The sequence below is a fragment of the Ornithodoros turicata genome, chromosome 6 (assembly GCF_037126465.1).
Source record: "Ornithodoros turicata isolate Travis chromosome 6, ASM3712646v1, whole genome shotgun sequence".
NCBI lineage: Eukaryota > Metazoa > Arthropoda > Arachnida > Ixodida > Argasidae > Ornithodoros > Ornithodoros turicata.
The window spans coordinates 67,402,021-67,424,415 of NC_088206.1; the positions used below are offsets into that span (position 1 = coordinate 67,402,021).

A 22,395-nucleotide genomic window follows, 5' to 3' on the forward strand; every position below is an offset into this window, starting at 1 on the left:
GCGGTGGAGTTCGTTTGTAAGAGTGCAGTTTCTTTCCGCTTAGGTAAAACGACCGCATGCTGCGGCAAACTTATGTCACGTCGTGAATTGCAGCGCGTTGACCATAACAGCACGTGCGATTTTGTTTAGAGGGCCTCGATCCGTTGTCGTCAAGGGAGACGCAAAAGCGTGGTCGAATAAAGAAGAAAGAACGTCTACAGACGGGACCCGTCATTAACATAGCAGACGAACTTAACGAAGCCAAGATGGCGTCCCCACACGGCGCCCCCTGGCGTAGAACTTGCAGTTGTACATCAGTTGCAGTACTCTGAAGCTATTCAGTGACTCTAGGGCCAACCACCCGTGTAGGTCCGTCCATAGCTTCATAGGGCCACGTGACACCACGTGACAGCGCCGCCACCATGTGATCGTAAGACTGCGTTTGCGGTACGCTGAAATTGTGTAACTTGGCAGAACATTAACAACGCAAGAGAGAGAGAGAGAGAAAGGGAATAATTTAATAATTTCACAAAACGTTAAAAGTTTTCAATAACAGTTTTACTGTAATAATCATTGATTAATAATTTCAAGAAGAGTTTTCGCCTAAAAGTTACCGCCTACGCTATAAGGCCACCACATTTGAACGCGTTTTAGCGCAACGCAGCCATTTTTCTTTTATCTCACGTGTGCCTTGATTAGGGCGAGTTCGTCTTTTTGTACAACACCGCTTGTGCAAAAACATGAACTGCCCTTTAGCTTAATACCGGGTACCCGGGTAAGGAGAATCTCTGCAACATTTTCTTCGTATAGTCACGGAAAGAGGAAAATGTTATTCCCGACAGTCTTTACTAGAGCTCCAGAATCGAGCATAAACACGCACACACACACACACATATATATATATAAAAACATATCAAAGCCTCTATTAATTAGTGTTAGTTCTGCACGGTGATGTTTCTGCGTCGCTGCACACAAACGCAAGAAAGCCAGAAAGAAAAATACTCCTCAGCAGAACGATGATTAATTTCCTTCTAGCCAGTGTCACTACAGTTTCATTAGGTCGCGGCAGTTATAAATAGCATCATCGAGTTCTTCATGCTAAGAGCAACCTATATATCATGGTACGCACCCCACAGGAAGAAACACTAGACATGACACTATGTAAATTAGTCATTTCGCAGAGCCCTCTGACGGAGTTAATTGGCTCTTTCGTCATTTTCCTTTAACAGTTTTGATTGGTCAGCGTTCGGGATGAATATATCGAACGGACGGAGCGGATATATCGAATCTACAACGTCCTCTCTTTCTTGACGGCAACGGCTTTTAAGGTGGACACTCAGTTTTTAATGAGATAGCCGAAGCTAGCAAATGTGCTTTGAGGCCCGCATTATTAAAAAATTGACATCGTTTTTGATTGTTACTTTTTTTCGCGTATGGCTAGGCAATGGATGAGAAGATTAAATTTTGGCTCGAAGGATCTCCGATTTCTTAGAAGCACTGTAATAAATGAGGAAGAGATCCGGTCAGGTTGGCTAGTCATGCATGGCTGATGTAATAGGGCTGAATAATTTAGTTTATTTTTTTGTGAACCAAGACACCAATGTAATATAATTTTAATAAATGCCGTAGGCGTATTGGGTGAACCTCTGGCGTTCACTATCGAAGAAAGGCTACATTTTTTATCCTAGTACTTGAAAAAGGAGAGGAACACGTAGAAGATGAATTATACCGACAAAAAAAAAAAAGAAGAGAAAAGCCAGTATTACCTTTTAAATCCCCAAAACAGTTAAAAATGGTGTTGTCCTTAATGCGATAAAAAACGTTATTGAGAAGTCATATGAACACCAGATGCTAATAAGTTGTGAGTTACAGGTAGAAAAACTTCAAAGAGCAGAGTACCCCCGTACTTATATTTGCAAGATTATATAAGCAAGATTATATTATATAAGGGTGAGGGAAACTCGCGTAACGAAAGGAAACAGGAAGGCAAGGAAGCCGTAATCAGATATTCTCACAATGCTGGGCATCGACTGAAAAACTTGGCTGGACAGTATGAGGTGTATGTTCTGTTCAAAGCAGAGGGAAAGCTACCTCTTCTTCCAGGAAAAGTTAATGGAATTGGGGGGAAAAGCTGCCGTGTTCAACATCGAAATAAATACATACGTAGAGTGTAATACAAAAGTAGTTTACAAAAATTCATTTATCTTGTAAAAAAAACTCTATATTTTGCAGACGTCTAGGTGCTTAAAGGAGAACGGAAGGAACTTGGAACATATATCCTTTTACTCCGTGATATGAGCATACCTACCTTCAGAAACCGTGACGCAAAATATTTCATTTGGGAAGTGCGAATTTACTGATGGCGAATTCGGGTGGTCATTTTGCGGCAACTTTCTTTGCCAGAATCCCGCCTGTTCTCGCCTGGTTTACCAGATCTCGCATGTTCACGTGGCGCCGTCCGAGCGCCAGCAATTCGCCAGCTAGCACTTTTTTCGCACGGCCTCGAAGCGACCGGGCAGCGGATTGGCCAACTATATCCGGTGTCGTCACATCCGCATCGCGAGGGTGGCGTGGGACGTCATTGGCCCGCACGTCGAAGTTAGAAGTGAAGCGGGTTAGCAGACAACGGAACGCGAAGACGAGCGACCGCGACTAAAACCGCTAGATTCCTGCCACTCGTGTTCGGGTGGTAACGGTCACGTGATCCAGCGGGGGCGCCCACTTAGCAATTTCCGAGCTCTATAGGCCGTGTTGCCACGAAATGACCACACGAATTCGCCACGAGAAAATTGCTTTGCAGGAGAGCGGCAGCGGCGACAACCTCGCAGAGCGGCTCCTCGCGTCTCGTGACGTCAGATGGCGGAGCGTTTTTGATTGGCCACCAAAAATCATCTTCAAGCGAGAGCAACCAGTCAACACCACCTAGATAGGGAAAGCCTGCGCATTGCCTCCTCTCCCGCTTTCAAATAAGGGTCAGAATTCGTCTGCTACTGCGATTCATCGTTCAGCCAATTCAAGAACCCGCAAGTGATTGCAGCTCACCTGGAACCTGCAGACCTAATATTTAGACCAAAAAGAGCAGGACGCTTCCCAAAAAAAATCAGTTTCGAGAAAGATTGGGACCGTTTTGCGCTTTATTTCGAAATTTTTCCCATTTAGTACGCGGGGACGTTCCATCACAACCCGCAGACGACGGTGCTTCGTCTGCATGGCCACGACCGCTGAAAGCAGGTTCGTGATTGGCTACGGCCGTTAAAAACACGATCCTCATTGGATGATTCTCAATTGTTACGTCACGGCGACGAGTAAGGAGGCTTTTCTCTATCTAGGTGGTGTTGGGCCAGCCGAGACGCGGGAAGGGCGGTGCTGTAAAAAGAAAGAAAGAAATAAGAAGGCGCCAAGAAGACGCTGCAAGGCTGGCAACCGAGGAGAGCAGGTTTTCTGACTCGCGAGATTGAAAGCTCCCTTGCGCTCCATGGGTTCTGCGCTACACTCGCGCTTTTTGTGCGAATGTGTGCCCGGGGGCTCGTAATCCTAATTTCTAGTTGTCCCGACATATTTTGTTCTCGAGTCTTTCCACGCTCCTTTAGATATACGACTTCGAGAACACGAAACTGGCTCAAATTCAATATTCCACGTTACTAGAGCATACTTAAAAAATGCGATTGTTGTCCTTTGTTTCAAAATACGGAAGTAATGTTTTCTGGCAAAGGCGAGGGAAGTTTATTGTACGAGGAGGCACAATTGATAGATGAGGCAGGCGACACGTATAGGTACGTCAGCGTTCCTTCTGTCGCTTTTTCCAGGCCCAAACAACGTCGAATGTCCTCTGGATGTACGAATAATGTCCTAACGGATTCGTACGTGCGTACGGATTCGTACGTTTTGTGTTGTAACCCCGGTCCTTGTCTGTTACCGCCCTTCATTACCAAACACAAAGTTAGGCTGAGCTTCACGAAACGAAAGAGAAAGACGGAAATGGGAAGATATTATACGGAGGCCTTAGTAGGCAATGAGCGTTTTACGAAAACAATGCGACAAAGCAAAGCTATCAAATGAGATATCAGCGACTTGATATGCCAGTCACTTTAAAAGGAATATAAGACGATTGGCTTGTGTTTGGAAGCATACCATGTGGTCATCGTTATTCATTCATTTATTGTTGTTACGTTTTCGAAATCCAATTTATTTACCACGCGAAGAAAAATGGGCTTGCACACTAATCTCAAACCGACAGTTTGTGAAGATTGGAGTAGTTTATTGACCGCGTGGTAGAATGAGCTTCAATTTGTCTTAATTTACAAAAACAAGCTTGGAACACAGAGGGAACATAAAACATGCTCTTCGAGCAGCCCATATAGTTGTCGGACGGAAGTTTCGAAGCCCGCCGTCTCTCCCGGTAATTCTCGCAGCGCACAGGAAATTTCGTACCTTATCTCGCGTACGTCTCTATTATGCGGTCAGTTTGCGTGTACTTTGATTTTAAAATATGGCCGCTCTCTGCGTGGGCTGCAGAAAGTTTTCCGCAACGCGAAGCAAGAACAAAAACGCTCCGCCTTAGGACGATAACGAAATACAGGAAGGGACGTAAATCGGCTGCTTCCCAGACTGAATCCTTCGAGCCAAGCATTAAGATTGAGGAGCGTCTTCTGAAGTAGATACCAGAATCTCTATAGCGGCATCTAGCTCTATGTTACAAGACAGCGTCAGCCTGAACAGATACCCCGATGTCATTCCGTTCCAATAAATGTTAGATGGTCGGTCTGGAAGCGGATTATGTGCAGGTATTACGTATTTTTTTTTTTTTTTTTTAGAAAGGAACGTAAGCATGAATGATTTAGTTATCTGCATAAGAGGGATTACGTTTTTAGAGTCTTGCGGGTTCTCACAAGATGGTGTAATATTTATTTACTTTTCGTGATATCGAAAAAGAGAAAAAAAAAAAAAGAGAGCGAGAGAGAGAAATGAAATGAAATCGATATAACGGAATGACGACTCTGAGGCATTGGCATCGTCAGGGGTGTTGCATTTTTTTTGTTTTTTTTTGTTTTTAAAGGCACCTTCAAATTGGACAGTCGAGTTATGGATATCTGGAGATTTGTAGAGATTATTGTGACGGAGAGTAGAGCCATTTTATTTATGCCATTGATTTTATGTAAAGGCAGTTAAGTCATTACGCCATCAAAGCCATCACATTTCGGTGTTGTTTTGTCGTGATATGCTCCGTATCTTCTGAGGCTTCCCTGTAGAGTCCAAGTTAGGGTAACATAACTCAGATAATAATAATTAAAATAATATACTAAGATGTAACACGCTAGGCTATGTTCTCATGTTTTGCTTTAGGAGGAGCCTTCTGTATGATCTGTTTGTGTGTGTGTGATTATCAGACGCAGCAATAAAGCCAGCAAGGGTGATGCGGAATCATTTGATAAGAGGATGGGTTGCCTGCCAAACTTGATGCACAGAAAAAAAAAAAAGAGAGAGAGAGAGAGAGAAACCATGATAATCAATCAATCTCTTCGAAAGGTCTCCTACCTTTCATGATGACGCGAATATCCGTGTCGAGAATATATATATATATATATATATACCCATAGGAAGTACAAACGAATTTCCTAACCCGTTAAAGAAACAACAAGAAAAGTAAATAAATAAAGTAGAGGGAAGAAAGACTATCGGGAAACCTGATCAAGCTACAGGATCGAAAAAGTTGCTTCGGCTGGGTTTTGGTAGAAAAAGACAGAGACCGCCTTCCTTTGGTACAGACATACAAAGCAATTACAAGTGAGTTATGCATGCGCAGAACTTGAAATAAATAAATCGAGGAACCGAAAGTACGATCGAAGAAGTGAAACCTAATACAAAGGACACGAACTCCGTCGTGAAGTTGGCTTCGCCGCATTAGGTATAATGATGCAGAGAAGCACGCTTGCCGGTGCTATACCATACTGGTGCTTTCCGCTATACTGGTTACTTCTTGTCTTCAATATTGTCTTCAACGCTCAATCGAAAGAGAGTAATTTTGGAAGGCTCTCTGGCTGCACGGAATTATTTACCCGATCGAATAATAAGTAATGGTTACCATACTGCTCTACTGAACATTACTTCTGCCAGGAACCAACGTCTTTCCCGTGAAAGTCCAGACTTGTACACGTTACTTGAAAAATGGTAATTGATTACCGTTACTATTACTCAAGTGGCAAAAATTAATTTTTTTAACCGTTACAAATTACCCGCCTAAAGTTGTAATAAAGTAACGGCTAAAAAAGTAACGCGTTCCCTTTGACCGTTACTTTCGATAACGAAGTGTCACATGACTAATAAAAGTTCGCGAAATTACACATACCTTTTTCCCGCTTTCTGAGATTGGAGTTCGCGCCTTTGAACGGGATAGGAGCCACAACACTTTCTCCGGAGCTTTTCTTTATGTAAACACATTATTCATTTAAACAACACATTGTTATCGTCTCTTCTCTCCATCGCCAAGAACATTTCCCGAACAGCTGCAGCCATGACGATAAATCAGGACAGTTAGTTGGGCATGGCAGTATCGAAGAGGAAGGGCTATCGCAACTACAAGGTCAGTGTTCTGAACAAACCTCTACCAGGATCTCCTACAAAGGACTTGACCTTTCAGGTCTTCACAATAGAAGCGCTCAGGGGCAGTACATTCCGATTTGGAAATTCCAGGTTCCTACTGTACATACAGCAAAGTGCGGTCAAAAGGGATTAAGGTGTCTCCAAAACGCATGCGCGCAATACTATCACAATGACCTCCACTCCTGGTAATGGAAAGCAAAGCAGATAGGAAAGGCTGTGATGGAGTATGTGGGTTAGTTTCGTATATGAATAAAGCTTAGCTGAAGAGCAATCGATTACTTGTAACCGATTACCCAAAATTGTAATCAAATTACCGTAATTTCACGCGTATTAGCCGTGGCTTATGCGCGATTTTTTTTCCCACGAGCATTCTGCGGCTTATCCACCGGTGCGGCTTATCTGATGACTTTTTTTTTTTCTGGTATCTTCCCCATACGCCGGTTTTAACGAAAGTGCCGACAGTGTCCCTGGAACGGCACTGCCCTGCCGATGCACGAACAGTGCGTAACAGGGACGGGTCCACATTCGAATAGATTGGTCTTCCTGGTGCATCCACCAAAGCAGCTTTAACGAAAGTGGTGACAGTGATTCACGCCTTCTGGAAGACAACTAACCCATCAAGCCATGAAAAACGCCCAACAAGGGCACGATCCGATCTTCGTAGAATTCTAGAACTGACCTCCTTTGTTGTAGACTATGCCGACCCCGGAGTATGCGGACCACAGGGTTATATGGCCTTCTCTATGATCTCCTTTGTCACACAAATCAGTCGTCTCGTATTGCCCGCGGCTTATCTGCCTATCTGCCAGAAAATTTTCAAAATGTTCCTAAAAACGCGTCCTGCGCCTTATCTGCGGTGCGGCTAATACGCGTGAAATTACGGTACTTGAAAAATTACTCGCTCAGCGAAAACTAACCGATTACCGGGCAAAATTTCTCGAGAAAGTAATTCATTACCGGTAACGCAATTACTTGTAACGTATTACGCAGAAGTCTGCGTGAAACCGCACTTATCGCTGCCGGCACAGACTTCAACCTGCCTGAACAAACACCACTCCAGTTTCAACTGTGACGCAGCCGGTAGGAGAGAAGGTCACGCCGCATTAGCCTGGCTGCTCGTCAATAATTTAAACGGCCCACTCTAGGCGCGTGGTTGCAAACGGAGTTTTTTGAAACACGGAAATTTGTCACGTTGCATATGTCGCCAGAGCGCAACGTCAACAGAGTTTCGGAGTACAGCGTAATGTTGTGGAACGTTCTGGGATGCAAAATCGCTGCCGTGTGCCAACTCTCATTGGTGACCATACGTTGGTAAACTTCGCGTGGCGTTGAAGTGACATGTAGTATTGGGAGTATAAATGATTTTCTCTTGTACTGCGACGTAAACACTGAGCGACGCATCAAGATGCTGTGACAGAAGTCTGACACACCGAAAACCACGTTTCTTCACATGGATTGCTTAGTAAGTTAAGCGCTCGATAATTACGCTACTCACGAACTAGCGGTAAGTTTTGGATGTCCCACTTTACGTTTCGACTGAAAAGTATTTTTTCATATGTGATCGGGTAACAGAAATTAAACTAAATTCCGTCTTTAGCACTTCGAGACAAGAATGTCCGTGAGAGGTGTACTGACGCGACCAGATGAGCTAGAAGGAGGAGGAGGAGGAAACAGGGAATGGGTATTCGTCCTGGGCAGACTTCGGGGGGAATTATGCCGACATTTATGTATAAAATTCCGCGGGGAAACCCAGAGAAAATCTCAGAGGGCACGGCGGTATTGTAGATATCTACCTCACTACCTCCTGGTCCGAAAGAAACATGTTTCGCTTGTACTTAGTTTACGCCATCGAAGATAAAGTGTGTGTAATTATTACTACTCGTAGGAGTATCATAAATACTCCCGTGCGGTACTACTAGTTTTGTATTGCCAACTGTAGGATGGGACAAGCGTAAGCTTGCAGTTATTATTCAGTAAGCAGTATGCAGTTCAGTATGCAGTAAGCAGTTATTCTTCGAGCAATAAACCTCTTTCCTTAAATATCAGTAGAATGCATAGCGGCTTTCCGTGAATGCATGCGGAAGAAAACATTTAATCATTGATCAAGTTTACGGGTGTGAAGTGTAGCATTATTTACTCTTGGTGTTCAATATCAACGTTTCCGCTATGTCGAAAGTTACCGTTAGTTAGTTTCGATAGTTAGTTAGTTTCGATAGTTAGTTAGTTTCGAAGAAAGACACCGGCGTACTTACCTATAGTCGTTAGCACAGTGGTGGCAAAGTAGAAAGCCCCCGTGAATTTCCACTGCGTACCGGCTCGATGAGGAACCATCTTGATAACGACCGTCTGCCAGATTTTCCGATCATCCACGCTGATGTTGTACTTGTCGACGAGCATGTCTTCAATGTAGGTGAGCGACTTGCGTTGTTTGCCTTCGTGGTCGGATTCGAGGGCGTCGAATATGGCGGCGCCCACGAGCAGATAGGTGAACGTACAGACGATAAGAGATAAGGTGCGTACGTTCTGTCTCTTCATCTCTCACCGGCTACGGTGGCCAAATCATGCTCGCGGCGGTTAGCTGACGCCGCCGGCCACGACGCTGAACCGCCACGCTAGCATCCCGCGACGCGTTAACCCTACAGCGTCGTTCGAAGGGATGCTGGACGGGGCCGCCGGCTGCTCCGTTGCTCACGCATGGGTGGAGGGAGAGAGAGAAATAGGGAGGAGGAGAGGATGAAAAGGGATGGATGGGGGAGGCGCTGCGAGCGCTTCGGGAGCACGCGATCAGCGAGAGTAGAGACAAATTTCGATGGAGGGCAGCGGGCACGGCAGCCTGAAAAGTACCGTCGGAAGGAAAATGAATAAGAATGATAATATTATTATTTTTATGATAATAAAGAGAGAGGGGATTGGGGGAAAGGGAAAGGCATAATATACTGCGACGAAAAAAAAAGAAACGAGAGCTGTTACAGTGCGGGATGGAGGTACTTTATGCAGTTAGTAAAATAGTCAGAGTATGAAAACACAAAGAAATTGAACGATAAGTCGACTTATCCTCTTTTTACTGTTTTTGTTGCAATGACATCGACATACCGGTATGCACCTGCCAATGAAAACTTAGGACCTTATTGCGATTTGTTGGCCCTCTACAGCATGGTAAAAAACGGGAAATGCATGTGTGTCAATGGGACGGACAATCATATCAGGCCCCTTTTCTCATTTTGGGATGTTTCGACTTATCCCCTTATTGCATACAGAGGTTCAATTATTCCACCAAAGACGGAATGGGGGGACTGCTAAAGCTGAGCCAGATTTGGATGCCCTGTGTTTTGCTGCTTAGTTATTTGTTCTTCCTGAGGCTTGAACTGTATAACGTTTTACTAGCGCTCAGAAACAAACGTAATTACTGTATCAATGCCACGCGTAACTTGTGAGTTGAGAAAGCATATACAGTTTCAGTCTGGTGATTTTGTTTCTGCGGCGGCACCCCTGAAACACGTAAGAAACAAAAGGGTAGAAATATGAATAATACATTTTTCTCATGGCAATCCCGCATGTGAGGGCGAATAGGATATCCAACGAAGAAGCCCCATGTGTTACCATGGCAATGGATATACGCGTGCGATACGCTCTCAATGTCCCTTCCTCGTGATCTACGCTTGAAACACGTGGCCTTCGTTTCTTGTTGCTCGGTGCTTCTACGACGTCAGACGTTCAGACGTCTATGACGTCAGAAGTGATTGGCTGAAAAAATCGCTGTAGGGGCGATACTACTTTGACGTTTGCAACCGGTAGCGAAAATTGAAATTTGAACGTATTGCCTCTGGGGATGGAACGTCGCAGTCATCATCACCAAAATAAAGTTTCTCCTTCGTTGTTTTGAAATTTTAGAAAGAATGTCCACACGTACATCTGAAAGAACGCCGACACTCTGGAGGAAGCAGCGGTTATTGCGGGGTATATGGAATAATTCGACTTAAAAGTCACAGAAAGATACGAAAAAAATGAGTAAATTTGAATTTTGAAATGAAATTTAAATTGTGATAAAAGAAAAGCTCTCAGTCAACGAGTCATTGTATCTTAAAAGCAAAGCAGTTAAACGGAAAGAAACGGTACGAGTTTTGGAAAAACAAAAGCGTAGTCCGGATGTTCGCCGTCAGAAGCAAAGTCTTCCCAGTCGGTTGGACGAGATGAGGCAATCTGCAGAAATGCGACGCGACGGGCACTGCAGTTAAGGCAAGAGCAGCACCTCTAGGGCGACGCTGGCGCCACTGCTCTGATAGTTTAGTTCTTATCCAAACACTTTGCTCTGTAAGCCTCGATCCCTTCTGCCCGTGTAACTGACAGGCTCAATTTCATTCATCTTTCTCGCCAATCCTGTCATAGCCTTCATTGATGCTGAGTGGTAACTCCCAGGAATATACAAGTATTACACTCCGTGTCACTTCTACTTTCCCTCCCGGCAGACGCCGTCTTCGATATTCGCTGTCAGCTAGGGAACATTCGATTAGTGACACCTGGTTCTTTCTTGCTTAACACGAGACTTCCTGTTTCGTCTCTTTCGGTATTTCTTTTGCTGCCGCGCCGCGAAAAGAGTGACATAAAAAAACGAAAACGAAACTAAGAATCTTTGCCACGAATGCACGAAACATGGCGTGCATGGAGGCGAAGGTATAATTGTCTCTATTTCAGTCTCCGTGGTTACACATTTTCACTGCAGGCGTGAGAAGGCTATATAGTGTGTCAGGTCCTTTCTGATTTATTATACCCTCGGAAATGTATGTACCGGAATGTGTACTATGTACTAGAATGCCCAATACGCAATAGCGTGCGAAGATAGGTATTGAAATCCGAATTAACGTTCCCAAACCCGCTTTAATGTATGAAAATTCGCATTAACGCATAAAAACACGCATTAACATGCCTACGTCCGCTTTAACACATCTAATTGCTGCATGGCTGCGTAATCACGTTGCAATGGACACTGTACTGGCGGACAGATATCCGCCGACTGTTTATGACTGTTTATATATATGTCTGTATGCATTCCTGTTTGTCGGTCCAGGTACCTCGTCAGGCTCCGCCTTTTGTACCTGGACCTCATTTCTGTATTTTTGGAAATGAAATAAATAGAATAAGAATAATCCCCGCAGCGGGTGTGCCGTCTGGGTTTTCCGGTAGACTTTCCAGACGAATGTCAGCACATTTCCCCTGTGAAGTCGGCCCAGGACGCATACTAACCCCCTGTCTCCCACTCCTTCCTGTTGTCATTTCTCCATCTGCCCATAGCTGTACGCCGGTCATAGCCACAGTTGCTTCGCGGCGCAAACAGGAAATTAAATCAGTTAACACATCCAGAGCTACCGCATTATCATACTGAAATTCGAATTAACGTACCCGATCGGCACTATTACATCTAGATCAGCGTTAAAGGAGCAATTAAATGGTACTTAGCATTGCTCATAGGCCTGCTTCATTTATCAGGCAGTCTATTAGCACACAAAATATTTTCGCTGAACTCGTCACTGCGCAATTTAATTATATATGAAAAAGAACTCGCTAAAAAAACAGTCATGAACGGTGTGGCGAGGCAAGGATGCCCGGTCCGATCTCCTGACGTGACGTAATGAGATCTGTGTGACGTGGCAGCAGCGTAGCAAGCAGCCGCGATGTCTCATTTCCCACAAAAACTCGTCCGCTCAGATGTACTGTGGCGCTGCATGCGGCGTACTCTATACGTCACAGAGTGACGTCAACATCACTCATTCCCTTCCGGGCTCTCTGAAGGAAGGGAGAGTGGGATTCCTAGAGAGGGTGTGCCTCTCTAAAAGACTTCTCTGACGCCATCTTGGGTGGCAAGTGGATGGGATAGGATTCAAATGGATAGCTCTTGCAATTTGCTCTAGTGGATTTTCGTGTTAATTTGATGAACGCCACCTAGACGACGCAAGGCGCGTCGGGAATTGTCGCCTGCCATCCGCTGTTGTTCCCGTTGTTCGTTTACTATACTTACTATATAGTTCCACTGCCGGCAGAACCACCTGCTGGTACACATCCTGTCGTCGGTACGACTTTTTGACGTGAAAAGTTCTGTAAGTTCGGTTTGGTAGCCAGATCAAAATTTACAATGCAACGAAATTATGCCGCATTTCATGACGCGATAACTCGGTGAGTAATAACCCGACATCATCCAACCGGATAAATCCGGATAGCTTACACGTGTAAGATTCTGGCTAAAAAGGTCATTGCCGCGGCTGACGCAATCTCAGGGAGTGGCAGGCGCGTAGCGAGAGAGATGGAAATATAGGGGTACGCGTACCTTGCGGGCAGTCTATCTCGCGAACGCGCGAAGCTAGGACACCGATCGAGTTGTCGTTGGAAAGCGCTTGAGAGGCTGTGCATGGAACTGTAGCGACATCGGCTTCAACAACAATAATCAAAATGTTATAAATTTGCAAAGTTGAATTATCAAAATTTTGCATTAATGTCAGAATTTTTTAAACTAAAATATCATCAGAATAGAAGGAAACTGCAATCAGGAGAAAGGGTGGCTCGAGAGTAACCCAAAAAGCCCCCAAAGTGCAGCAACGAGCAATCCAGAGAGCTACGGGAGCGCCGAAGAAGATTAGTGGCGGAGGCAAATTCGACTGCCGGCGCGCACAGAAAGCCCTTACCCTCTACCAGCGGGACAACTTCGACTTGTGCGAGTGTGGAAGTGACCTACAAAGACGATGGAGTGCATCCAGAAAAGGGGGGGGGGGGACGGAGGGTCCAGAGATCGTGAAGTTTTCATGTCAAACACTACTGCTCGCACACGACTGAGTTTTTTAATGTTGCTTCGTCACAACGCACACGCTGAGCTCCAATGAAAGCGCACGAAACACACCATTGGTGCGTAAAGTTCGAGTAATGCGATATATCGTCCACTGCTTCACCAATGCAATCTCAACTTCACTTATTTACGCTACATTTACATTTTACGACACGTTTACATTTTGTTACGAACAAGACACGGCACGTCGCGTACTGCGCCACCGCTGGAACGTTTTATGACGTAATTTCACGCGTATTAGCCGCGGCTTATGCACGATTTTTTTTTCTCACGGGGGCTCTGCGGCTTATCCACCGATGCGGCTTATCTGATAACTATTTTTTCCTGGAATCTTCCCCATACGCCGATTTTAACGAAAGAGCCGGCAGTGTCTCTGGAACAGCACCGCCCTGCCGATGCACCAACAGCGCCTAACGGGGACGGATCCACATTCGAGTAGATTTATCTTCCTGGTGCATTCTCCCAAGCAGCTTTAACGAAAGTGGTGACAGTGACTCACGCCTTCTGGAAGACCACTGACCCATCAGGCCAGGAAAGGCGCCCAACAAGGGCACAGTCCGATCTTGGTAGAGCTCTAGAACTGACCTCCTCTGTTGTACACTATGTCGATCCCGGGGTATGGGCCACAGGGTTTATGGCCTTCTCTATGGTGTCCTTTGTCGCACAAATCAGTCGTCTCGTATTGCCCGCGGCTTATCTGCGGGTGCGGCTTATCTGTCAGAAAATTTTCAAAACGTCCCTAAAAACGCGTCGGTGCGGCTTATACGCGTGAAATTACGGTAGTCTTCAGTACACTAGATACGTACCAAAGATGCTTCCCACAATTACGCATTCTTTACTACCCTCATGGCCTATGCGATGATGAGCAATGTATAGCCAAATGCTGGACTCCAAACGCATTCCGCGGTGTGGACGCGATCACCAATTTTCTCCCGCAAACGCTTACGGGCGCTCGGAGCAAGCAAATAAGCAATTAACGTAAGACCGCGTTGCCGTGGAAAAAATGCGACGCCCGCCGGATTCTTCCCAAAAGCTCTCCTACCCCTATTCCCCCGGAAGTTAATGTATACGGTCCCCGATTTTAGTTGCCATGGGGACGAAATGACGTCACAAACGCAGCTCGCGGCCGCGCTTTGGCTCTCTGCGTGAGTCTCTGCTCAGCTTAGGTCAGGAATTGTTAATATGTATCTCGTCCGAGATTTTGATGTTCGGTCGCGAACGCGAAACGCAACGAAAAGACTGAGGAGGAGGAGGAGGAGAGGGCAGACGAATGAATGCGGTTTTAATGAGTGGAGAGGAGGTAGAAATTGAGGGATTTGGAGGTCAGGGATATAAGGAAAGGCAGAGAGATTACGGGGGAAAATGAGGAAGACGGGAAATGGAAATTGGGATGCGATGCTATTTTTAGAAGCGGCTCGATGGTTCGTCTGCTATTATTGGCGGTGGCCTTTGCGTTGTGGACATGCATTCAAAAGAGATTGCGTACGCGTGAGCTCGCTGTTATTCCTTCTTTCGTTGGAACAGGAATACAGCGAGATAAGTACTTAAAAAAAATAGAAAAGGCTGCGCGAAGTTGTTGACCCGCAGCGGGATTCTCATGAACCGACCTCTTGGCTAACCTCTCCTAAATATTCGCAAGAAAACATACTCTGGAAACTTGCATAATGACCATCAAGGCGCGCAGTTCGTCGCAGTTTAGGGTGAAGCTAGCCAAGACCGGGATGGTTTGCTACGCTTGCTGAACATTGTTGTTGCACTGTTGTCACGTTGTAGCGGATGAGGCATAGACAGACAAACACAAGTCTGACGATAACGCCCAGTTGCATATTGCATTCGGATTATGGCAGTTGAAGAAAAGGTATTAGCAGTGGGATTCGAACCCGCGCCCTCTAATTGGCGGTCAGAGGGTGTGGTACCCCACTGCTGGTGCCTTTTTTTCAACTGCTATGATTAAATCGCTGTTGTCCCAGGCTATACGACGTGACATTAGGCGTGACATCAAGCATGGTGGGATAAGTCCTGTAGCTGCTCTTGAGCGGATACAGATATACCGGGTGTTTCAGTTAAATCCCCGGGCTAAATAATTCGCGAACGGGTGCACCAATCGACGAACCTTTTTTACAATAACGAGAGGATAGAGAGGTAGCAAGCGAGCTGGTGGTATAGGTCCATAACTTAAAAACCCGAGACTAGGAGACAAAAAAAAAAAAAAAAAGGCAAACACAGACAAGTTTGTGTTTGTCGTTTTTTTGTCCCCTAGGCTCGGGTTTTTAAATTATGGATTTTTTACAATATCTGTCCGATACCACCTACAACCTGCGCACCGTGTGAATGAGTGGGAGGCGCTCATTATTTAAATAAAAATTCAAACGAGTTTCGTAAAAAAAAAAAAAAAACGGCTAAAGCAGGGCGCTGTCGGCATGAAAATGGCTACTGCCCCTTTTGGGACCTTCAGTGGACACCTTTTAGAGAAAAATGTGCCACCGAAGCAGGTCATTTGTTGCAGTAATTAATTAGTTTCGGTTTACATATTTTTGTCGCGGCTGATGGCAGCGAAGCGCAAAAGGGCGCTCTGCCACTCCCTTACCCACCAATGAGTTATTCCCTTACACCAATGAATTACGTCCTTTTGCGCTTCACCGCGACCAGTCGTGACAAAATATGTAAACCGAAACCAATTAATTACTGCAACAAATGACCCGTTTTGCTGGCAGATTTTTCTCTAAAAGGCGCCCATTTTAATGCGGACAGCGCCCTGCTTTAGAAATCATTTTTTTACGAAATTAATTTGAATTTTTATTTAAAGAATGATCGCCTCCCACTCATTCACACGGTGCGCAGCTTGTAGGTGGTATCGGAGAGATACTTGTAAAAAAGAAAGTTCGTCGATTCTGTACGTTGTGACTTTTGAGAAGCTTTTCAAGAACCAGGTCGTATGCGGGAAGAAAAGGTTGCTCGGCGTCCGCTGACCATTCTTGAAGGACGCAAAGAGGCTCTTGCATTAGTGAATGGCCCAGGGAAACTCGTGTCGCAACACCGTTCGCGAATTGTCTAGCACAGGGACTTAACTGAAACACCCTGTATACCGTGTGGACGGTATCGCGAATCAATACTCTATCGTACGCGCGCCACGTGACGTCCTCAGAGAAAGACCTGAAAGACGCTGAGGGCGCTTCATTAGTCTCGATCGGAGTCCTAATCTCGAAGCAACGGCTAGTGCAGCCGTTGCCCCTACACATGGCTCATGTATGGAGGTAACAGCCAAACGGTGCGTTTGGCTGTTACCTCTCATACATGAGCCATGTGTAGGGGCTGAATATTTCAGCTTATATAATGTGTCGTTTGTTACATCTCTGCTGGAGTCTATATTGGGTTGATGTAACGTAAAGCGCAAGACATTTGCCCATCTGCAGTATTTATACAGAAAGGCGTTTATGCATCAAGGCGGCTACACAGCCACCAAACTTTATTAGTTTATTACAGCCTATTAAAGATTTGGGCTCAATAAATTTGAAATTACGAGCGCCGCCAACCTATTGCATTATTCATCTGTAAGTTTCATATTGCACTTTACAAACTCCAAGGAAGTCTCATGCCAACACATGGTCAGCACCACGACCATGACGTGCCATATCTGGTGACTGGAACCCACGTGATCAAAGGTCCCTGGCCACGAGCTTTCCGGAATTTTTTTCTCAAATATCACGTACGTAGTTCCCGAAAACATAAACAGCGCTATAATCCTCGGAAACAGCACGTGACTACTGGGTGTCGAGAGGTAGAACCAATGCATGGTCGGTATCACAGTGAAGACAATCATAGCGCATAGATGTCTGGAAGGATCCGTCGTTAGTTTGGGCATAGCTGCGATAAAAATAATTCCTTCTATCGAAAGGTACAAAGCTTGCAGGTACGGATGACCGGAAAACGCCAAGTACAACCCCGACGCAACTGTAACACCGATGCTAGCGCCGACAGCGGCGAAGTCGTACCAGAGCAACACATCGTACACAGAGCGCGAAAGACAGTTGAACGTATGGTAGGCAACTGATACTAGCATCGTAGCCATGTAAACGCAAAGCACGCTAACGATAAGTAGCCTGTCCGTTATATCAGCAATGTTGTATTGTTTGAAGCGCACCGTAGTGTCGTAGGCTAGGACACCGACGAAGACGACAGCACCAAGGAGATGGGTCCAGATGTTGAGGGTCTCGTTGTTCCATTGGATGATGCTTCGGAAGCATTCTTTGACGGTGCGGCAGGAACGGTAGCCAGAATGGATGAAAGGCCTGTGCGGGATGTAAGCTGGCTTGGCGTCTCCCTGTGGTCCGTCGTCGTCACTGTGAAGTCTCTCGTGTTCCAACGTCATGCCCGTGTTCTTGGCAGTTGGAAGAAGGCAGAGCGTTGGATCGTGGCGCCTGCGTGCGGTTCGATCGGGCTGTTTGGAAGAAAATGGTTACGGGACTGCGGGATAGATGGCGATAAAGTGCAGGCTTTCACGCAAATGTGCGTGCTGAGGAGGAGCGCCGCCGCCGCCGGTTATTTTCTGTACGCCGCCGCCTTTTCCAAACGAGCCATACGAGCGCGTCGAGGGCCTCTTCGCCACTCTTCGCACCTGTTTTCGGATGCAAAAACGCGCATTGCAGCCCTCTCGCGAAGATGTCACCCGAATTTGCTTTTGTTGATGTCGATGACGGTAGGTTTCGTCTTGTCTACTTTTGTTTGTTCTCGCCGCTGCCGCCGGGTGCAAAAAAGGATATGACGCCGCCGTCAGTCAAAGGGTGCGTTGAATCGCGACTGTTGCGCTCCAACGGGAGTGACTCTGTCTAACATCACAAGGAGCCTCTGCTTAACGCTCCAAACCCTCGCCTGCTTGGCGAGGATCCACGCTCCCGCTCTCACCTATTTCCGCTTTGGAGTTTCGACAGACATTGCGGGCACGAAAATTGGCCCTGCGAACGGCTGAGTCGCTGCGTTCTTACAACACCACTAACGCAGGTGATCAGCGATGATAGCTTCCCGACGTGGATCGATCACTCGTATTTGTAGCGCAGCCCAAAAGACACAGACGAAGACAGTAATATGTGACAATTGCGTACTCTCAAATGAACAACTTTTATAGGTATTTACCAACTATCCCGCCTTTAGTGGATCTATCAACCGATAGATCAACTGGTTCTTGATCGATTTTTTTCAGCACCGTTCGTCCTTGGAAGTCGGTGCTGGTCAAACGAGCCATCTATGCACCAAAATACGTCTGCTATAGCTGGCGAAACTGCGTTCGCTTTCGTCCCGTCTCTTTGGCCCCGTGACTACGCGTCAGAAAGTTTGATTAGAGTTACGAGCACCGGAACTGCGCTTGGCCGTCCAGTGGAGAGAGCAATGACTCTCTTGACTCTGGGGCCGCCACTGAACGCACCCAAAGTTGCGCCGGCGCACACGTATAGGAAAGGAGGGTAACCACGTGATCGATGTTGATGTCCGTGAGTCGCGATGTAGTATGATAACATCGAGAAACCCAAGAGGGTTACGTACTTAACTTGAAACTACAATTTAACTTGAAACTTGATACACGCACGTAAACTACGCTTGTTGGAGTAGTTCAACGAGAATCCGCAAGGTACGCGACGAGCAGATGCCTAGTATGGCCACAATACTTCACCATGTCATCACCATCCTTCTAGCTCACCGTAACCAGTGGCGTATTGCATTTGACTGTGCGCCACGCCAGTTAGAAGAAGAAGAACTCCGTCATTCCACAGACTGAAGAAGACCCTTGCCAACGCCTCCTCTATAAATGGGGCATCGCCCTGTGTGGCTAGTGGCCACTGTCCCTAGTGGTGAAAGAAGAAGTAGAAGGTGTGGACACCAGCACCTGTCATCGCCGACGTTGCTGCCTAATCGAAGATCAATATCAGAAATAGACCCCAGCATGCCAAAGAACATTAAACAGTTCGTGCCGTTCATTGTCTTCGTCTACCAAGCTGCAGCAGAGCTCTTCACCGCCATAAACGACCTCAAACCTCTACTGTCTACCGACTACTTAGTCACAGCAAACGTACGCAACTATATCGACGCGGAGACTGCACGAATAGAACGCCTGGAGTCGACCTTAGCCAAGCTGAAGCTTTTGCAGTCAATGGAGGACACAAACGCCATCGCAGAGTTTATGGTCGCTAGCTGCCTCGCCTGGACCTGGGATCGAACCATTGGCTTAACCGCGCAAGAAGCAGAGCTTAACGCAAATAGTGCATTTATGAACGGCGGTGCAGTAATGCCCACTGACGAGGACCTGGACGGTGCTGCGGTAGGACTTTGCCGATTAAGCAAGACTTACCTTCTTACTGTTGAAGACCTTGCGGAGCTGCGATCAGATGGCGTGAAAGAACCATCAGCCAGCGATCTCATTGAAGTAGCCCAACGCTGCTCAGTCGGTAACGAATTCGAGAACGCTATCCTGTGGTACCAGGAAGCACTCGAAGTCTACGACGTGCAAGAAGACCTCCAGGACGTTTACATAAGCCGCGAGGATATAGTGGAAGATCTAGCTCGTGCGATGTACAAAATGGGTGACGTCAAAGGTGCACTCAGCGTTGTTAATGAGCAGTTGAAGATTACACCAGCCAACAAAGACTTGCTTGACTTTTGGTTTCGGTTTAAGTATGAAACGGAACTCGGGAAAGCGAAAGGTCAACACGGGCAGTGTATAAGACAGCAAGAGCCTTATTCGTTCCATAAGTTATGTCTTCAGTCTGGTGGCAAGGGTACGCCCAAATTGCACTGCAAGACCACGACGAATGGTGGGCATCCCCTGCTCCTGCTTGAGCCTCTTAAGCTGGAAGTAGTCAGCGAAGAACCACGGATTCTCGTATTTTACGACTTCATATCCTCGAAGGAATGCCGGACGCTCCGCAGTTTGGCGAGGACACACTTAGTGCGAGCGACCGTCTTCCCCGTGCGACAACAGCCGATGGGGGCAAAGTCAAACGCACGCATTGGAAAGGTGAGCCCGCCGCATGCTTTGAACAGCTGTATGCCTTAAATTGGATAGGAAAATTAGCAGTTCAACATTCACTTCAGTAATTCATTCAGTAATTCAACATCAGCCCATATCAGCATCTTCAAAACCTATTACGAGGATTTATCAACCCATCATTGCACGTCTTTGAACTTCAATATCATAAGTCCTCACTGCATTGGCATGTGTGCCATTGATAGCTTTCCTTTCTTTATGATTACACAAGTGATGTTTCTCAGCACGGCTGAAATCGAATCATGATTCGACTTCAACTTCAGCATCACATCACATCATAGATCACCACTCAACATCACATTGTTTTCCATACGGTGATAGTGAATGATCTCCGTGACGGAGACCATGAACGTATGTGCCGGCCTATGGTTGCAAGGTTATTTACTTGCATTAGTACGGTGTTTAGTGAAACCCTTTAGCACGAGCTGTAATATTGTCGTCTTACGACTCAAGGTTTCCTGGCTTCTGGACAGCGTGAACCCAGTCGTCGCACGTACTTCTCAGCGGATCTCAGCTGCCACAGGTCTGTCTCTCCTCTCGGCCGAGCTCCTCCAAATCGTCAACTACGGAGTGGGAGGTCACTATTCCCCTCACACGGACTTCCAGAAAAAACACGAACCATTACGAGAGATGACCGTGAGGAACGGAGATCGTCTGGCAACCTGGCTCATGTACATCTCTGACGTCACCGCTGGGGGCGCTACGGTATTTAAATGGGCACGGGTCGCTGTCAAGCCGGAAGAAGGCAAGGCGGTGTTCTGGTACAATCTGCGTCCCGACCCGGACTCTGTGACGTCACTCGGACAATGGAGGGAACTGCGTAGTGGCGACATGCGAACAGAGCATGGAGCTTGTCCAGTTCTTCGAGGATCCAAGTGGATTGCTACCAAGTGGTTTCACGAACGCTGCCAAGGAAAAGTACCTTATGATCGCCCAAGGTAGTAATCGGCGAAACCGCACAGGAGCGTTCTTCTAACCGGACCCATGTTTTAATTTGTAAATAGATTAATAATAACGTTGCCAAATATGCTCATAAACCGTGCGTTTTACACGTGTGTAGTAGAAGGTAAGCCGAAGATGATTCCCGATATCACCGTGGACACGCATATGCTCTTCGTCCTGACGGAATGAAGAGTGGGCCTCACTGCATTACACAGGAACAAATAAAGGTTCTGTTTCTCAATCTCTCTTCGGCGACATTCCGTTTAATTTCCACGGAAGACTCAACAGAGCGAAAACCCGTTTGCCTCATGTCATTACTCTGGCATGTATAGTCTAACCTGTCGGTTTGGGCTCGCGAGAAAGACTCATTGTAATGGAAGAGCTATATCTCGGGATACACTCGGAGATATTTCGTAGTGGGAGAGAGCTTGCAGGATATGCAGACTTTTTTTTATTACGCTAGCAGCAGGGTTCAATCAGGACGGCCTCTTTATCGACGTGAACAGCGTTGCTGCTCTCAACAGATGCGTGGAATGAACACCAGTGGCGTATGCGCCAGCTACCTGCGCCCATGGCAACATGGTTAACATGATGTCCTTGGGGATGAGTTTTCGTGTGGTCCGCACTAGGTTTCACACTACAACCTCCCTACTGGCGGGTGATTTAGATCATTTATGAATGTGCCAAGTTGAGTGCCCGACCTGGCACATTCACACCCGACCACATAATGGCGCCCCTGTTCACCTGGCGCCCATGGCACATGTCCACACCTGCCACACCCTAGATACGCCACTGATGAACACTGCTGTAGATCACAGGTGGTGGTGCAAGGGCTCGCCATTGTCGGCCTCACAGAGGTGGGCAACGTCACGACTCACTCTCTGGGGGAATGTGCGTCCTGGGCCGACTTCTAAGGGAACTGTGCCGACATATGTCTGAAAGCGTCTGAGGAAAACCGAGGAAACACCCCAGATAGCACACCCGGTACCGGAATTCGAACCCGGGTACC

General features: G+C 46.5%; 3 protein-coding genes across 3 annotated transcripts in view; 1 reads left to right on the plus strand and 2 right to left on the minus strand.

Moving 5' to 3' along the window:
- Positions 1-9,333, minus strand: part of LOC135397138 (two pore potassium channel protein sup-9-like) — a 30,266-nt gene extending 20,933 nt beyond the window's left edge. The window contains exon 1 of the mRNA XM_064628504.1: positions 8,832-9,333. Coding sequence (XP_064484574.1) covers positions 8,832-9,114 — 283 coding nt within the window. The 5' untranslated portion in view covers positions 9,115-9,333. The remainder of the gene's footprint in view (positions 1-8,831) is intronic.
- Positions 9,334-16,805: 7,472 nt separating this feature from the next.
- On the minus strand, positions 16,806-18,018 carry LOC135398237 (progestin and adipoQ receptor family member 3-like). Its single transcript, XM_064629660.1, has one exon. It carries the CDS (start codon positions 17,778-17,780, stop codon positions 16,953-16,955), a length of 828 nt encoding a protein of 275 aa, XP_064485730.1. The 5' UTR covers positions 17,781-18,018; the 3' UTR covers positions 16,806-16,952.
- Positions 18,019-19,169: 1,151 nt separating this feature from the next.
- On the plus strand, positions 19,170-21,622 carry LOC135398239 (prolyl 4-hydroxylase subunit alpha-1-like). The gene is made up of 2 exons (XM_064629661.1): positions 19,170-20,414; positions 20,898-21,622. The coding sequence occupies exons 1-2, from the start codon at positions 19,209-19,211 to the stop codon at positions 21,384-21,386; spliced, it is 1,695 nt and encodes a 564-aa protein (XP_064485731.1). The 5' UTR covers positions 19,170-19,208; the 3' UTR covers positions 21,387-21,622.
- The last annotated feature ends 773 nt before the right edge of the window (positions 21,623-22,395 follow it).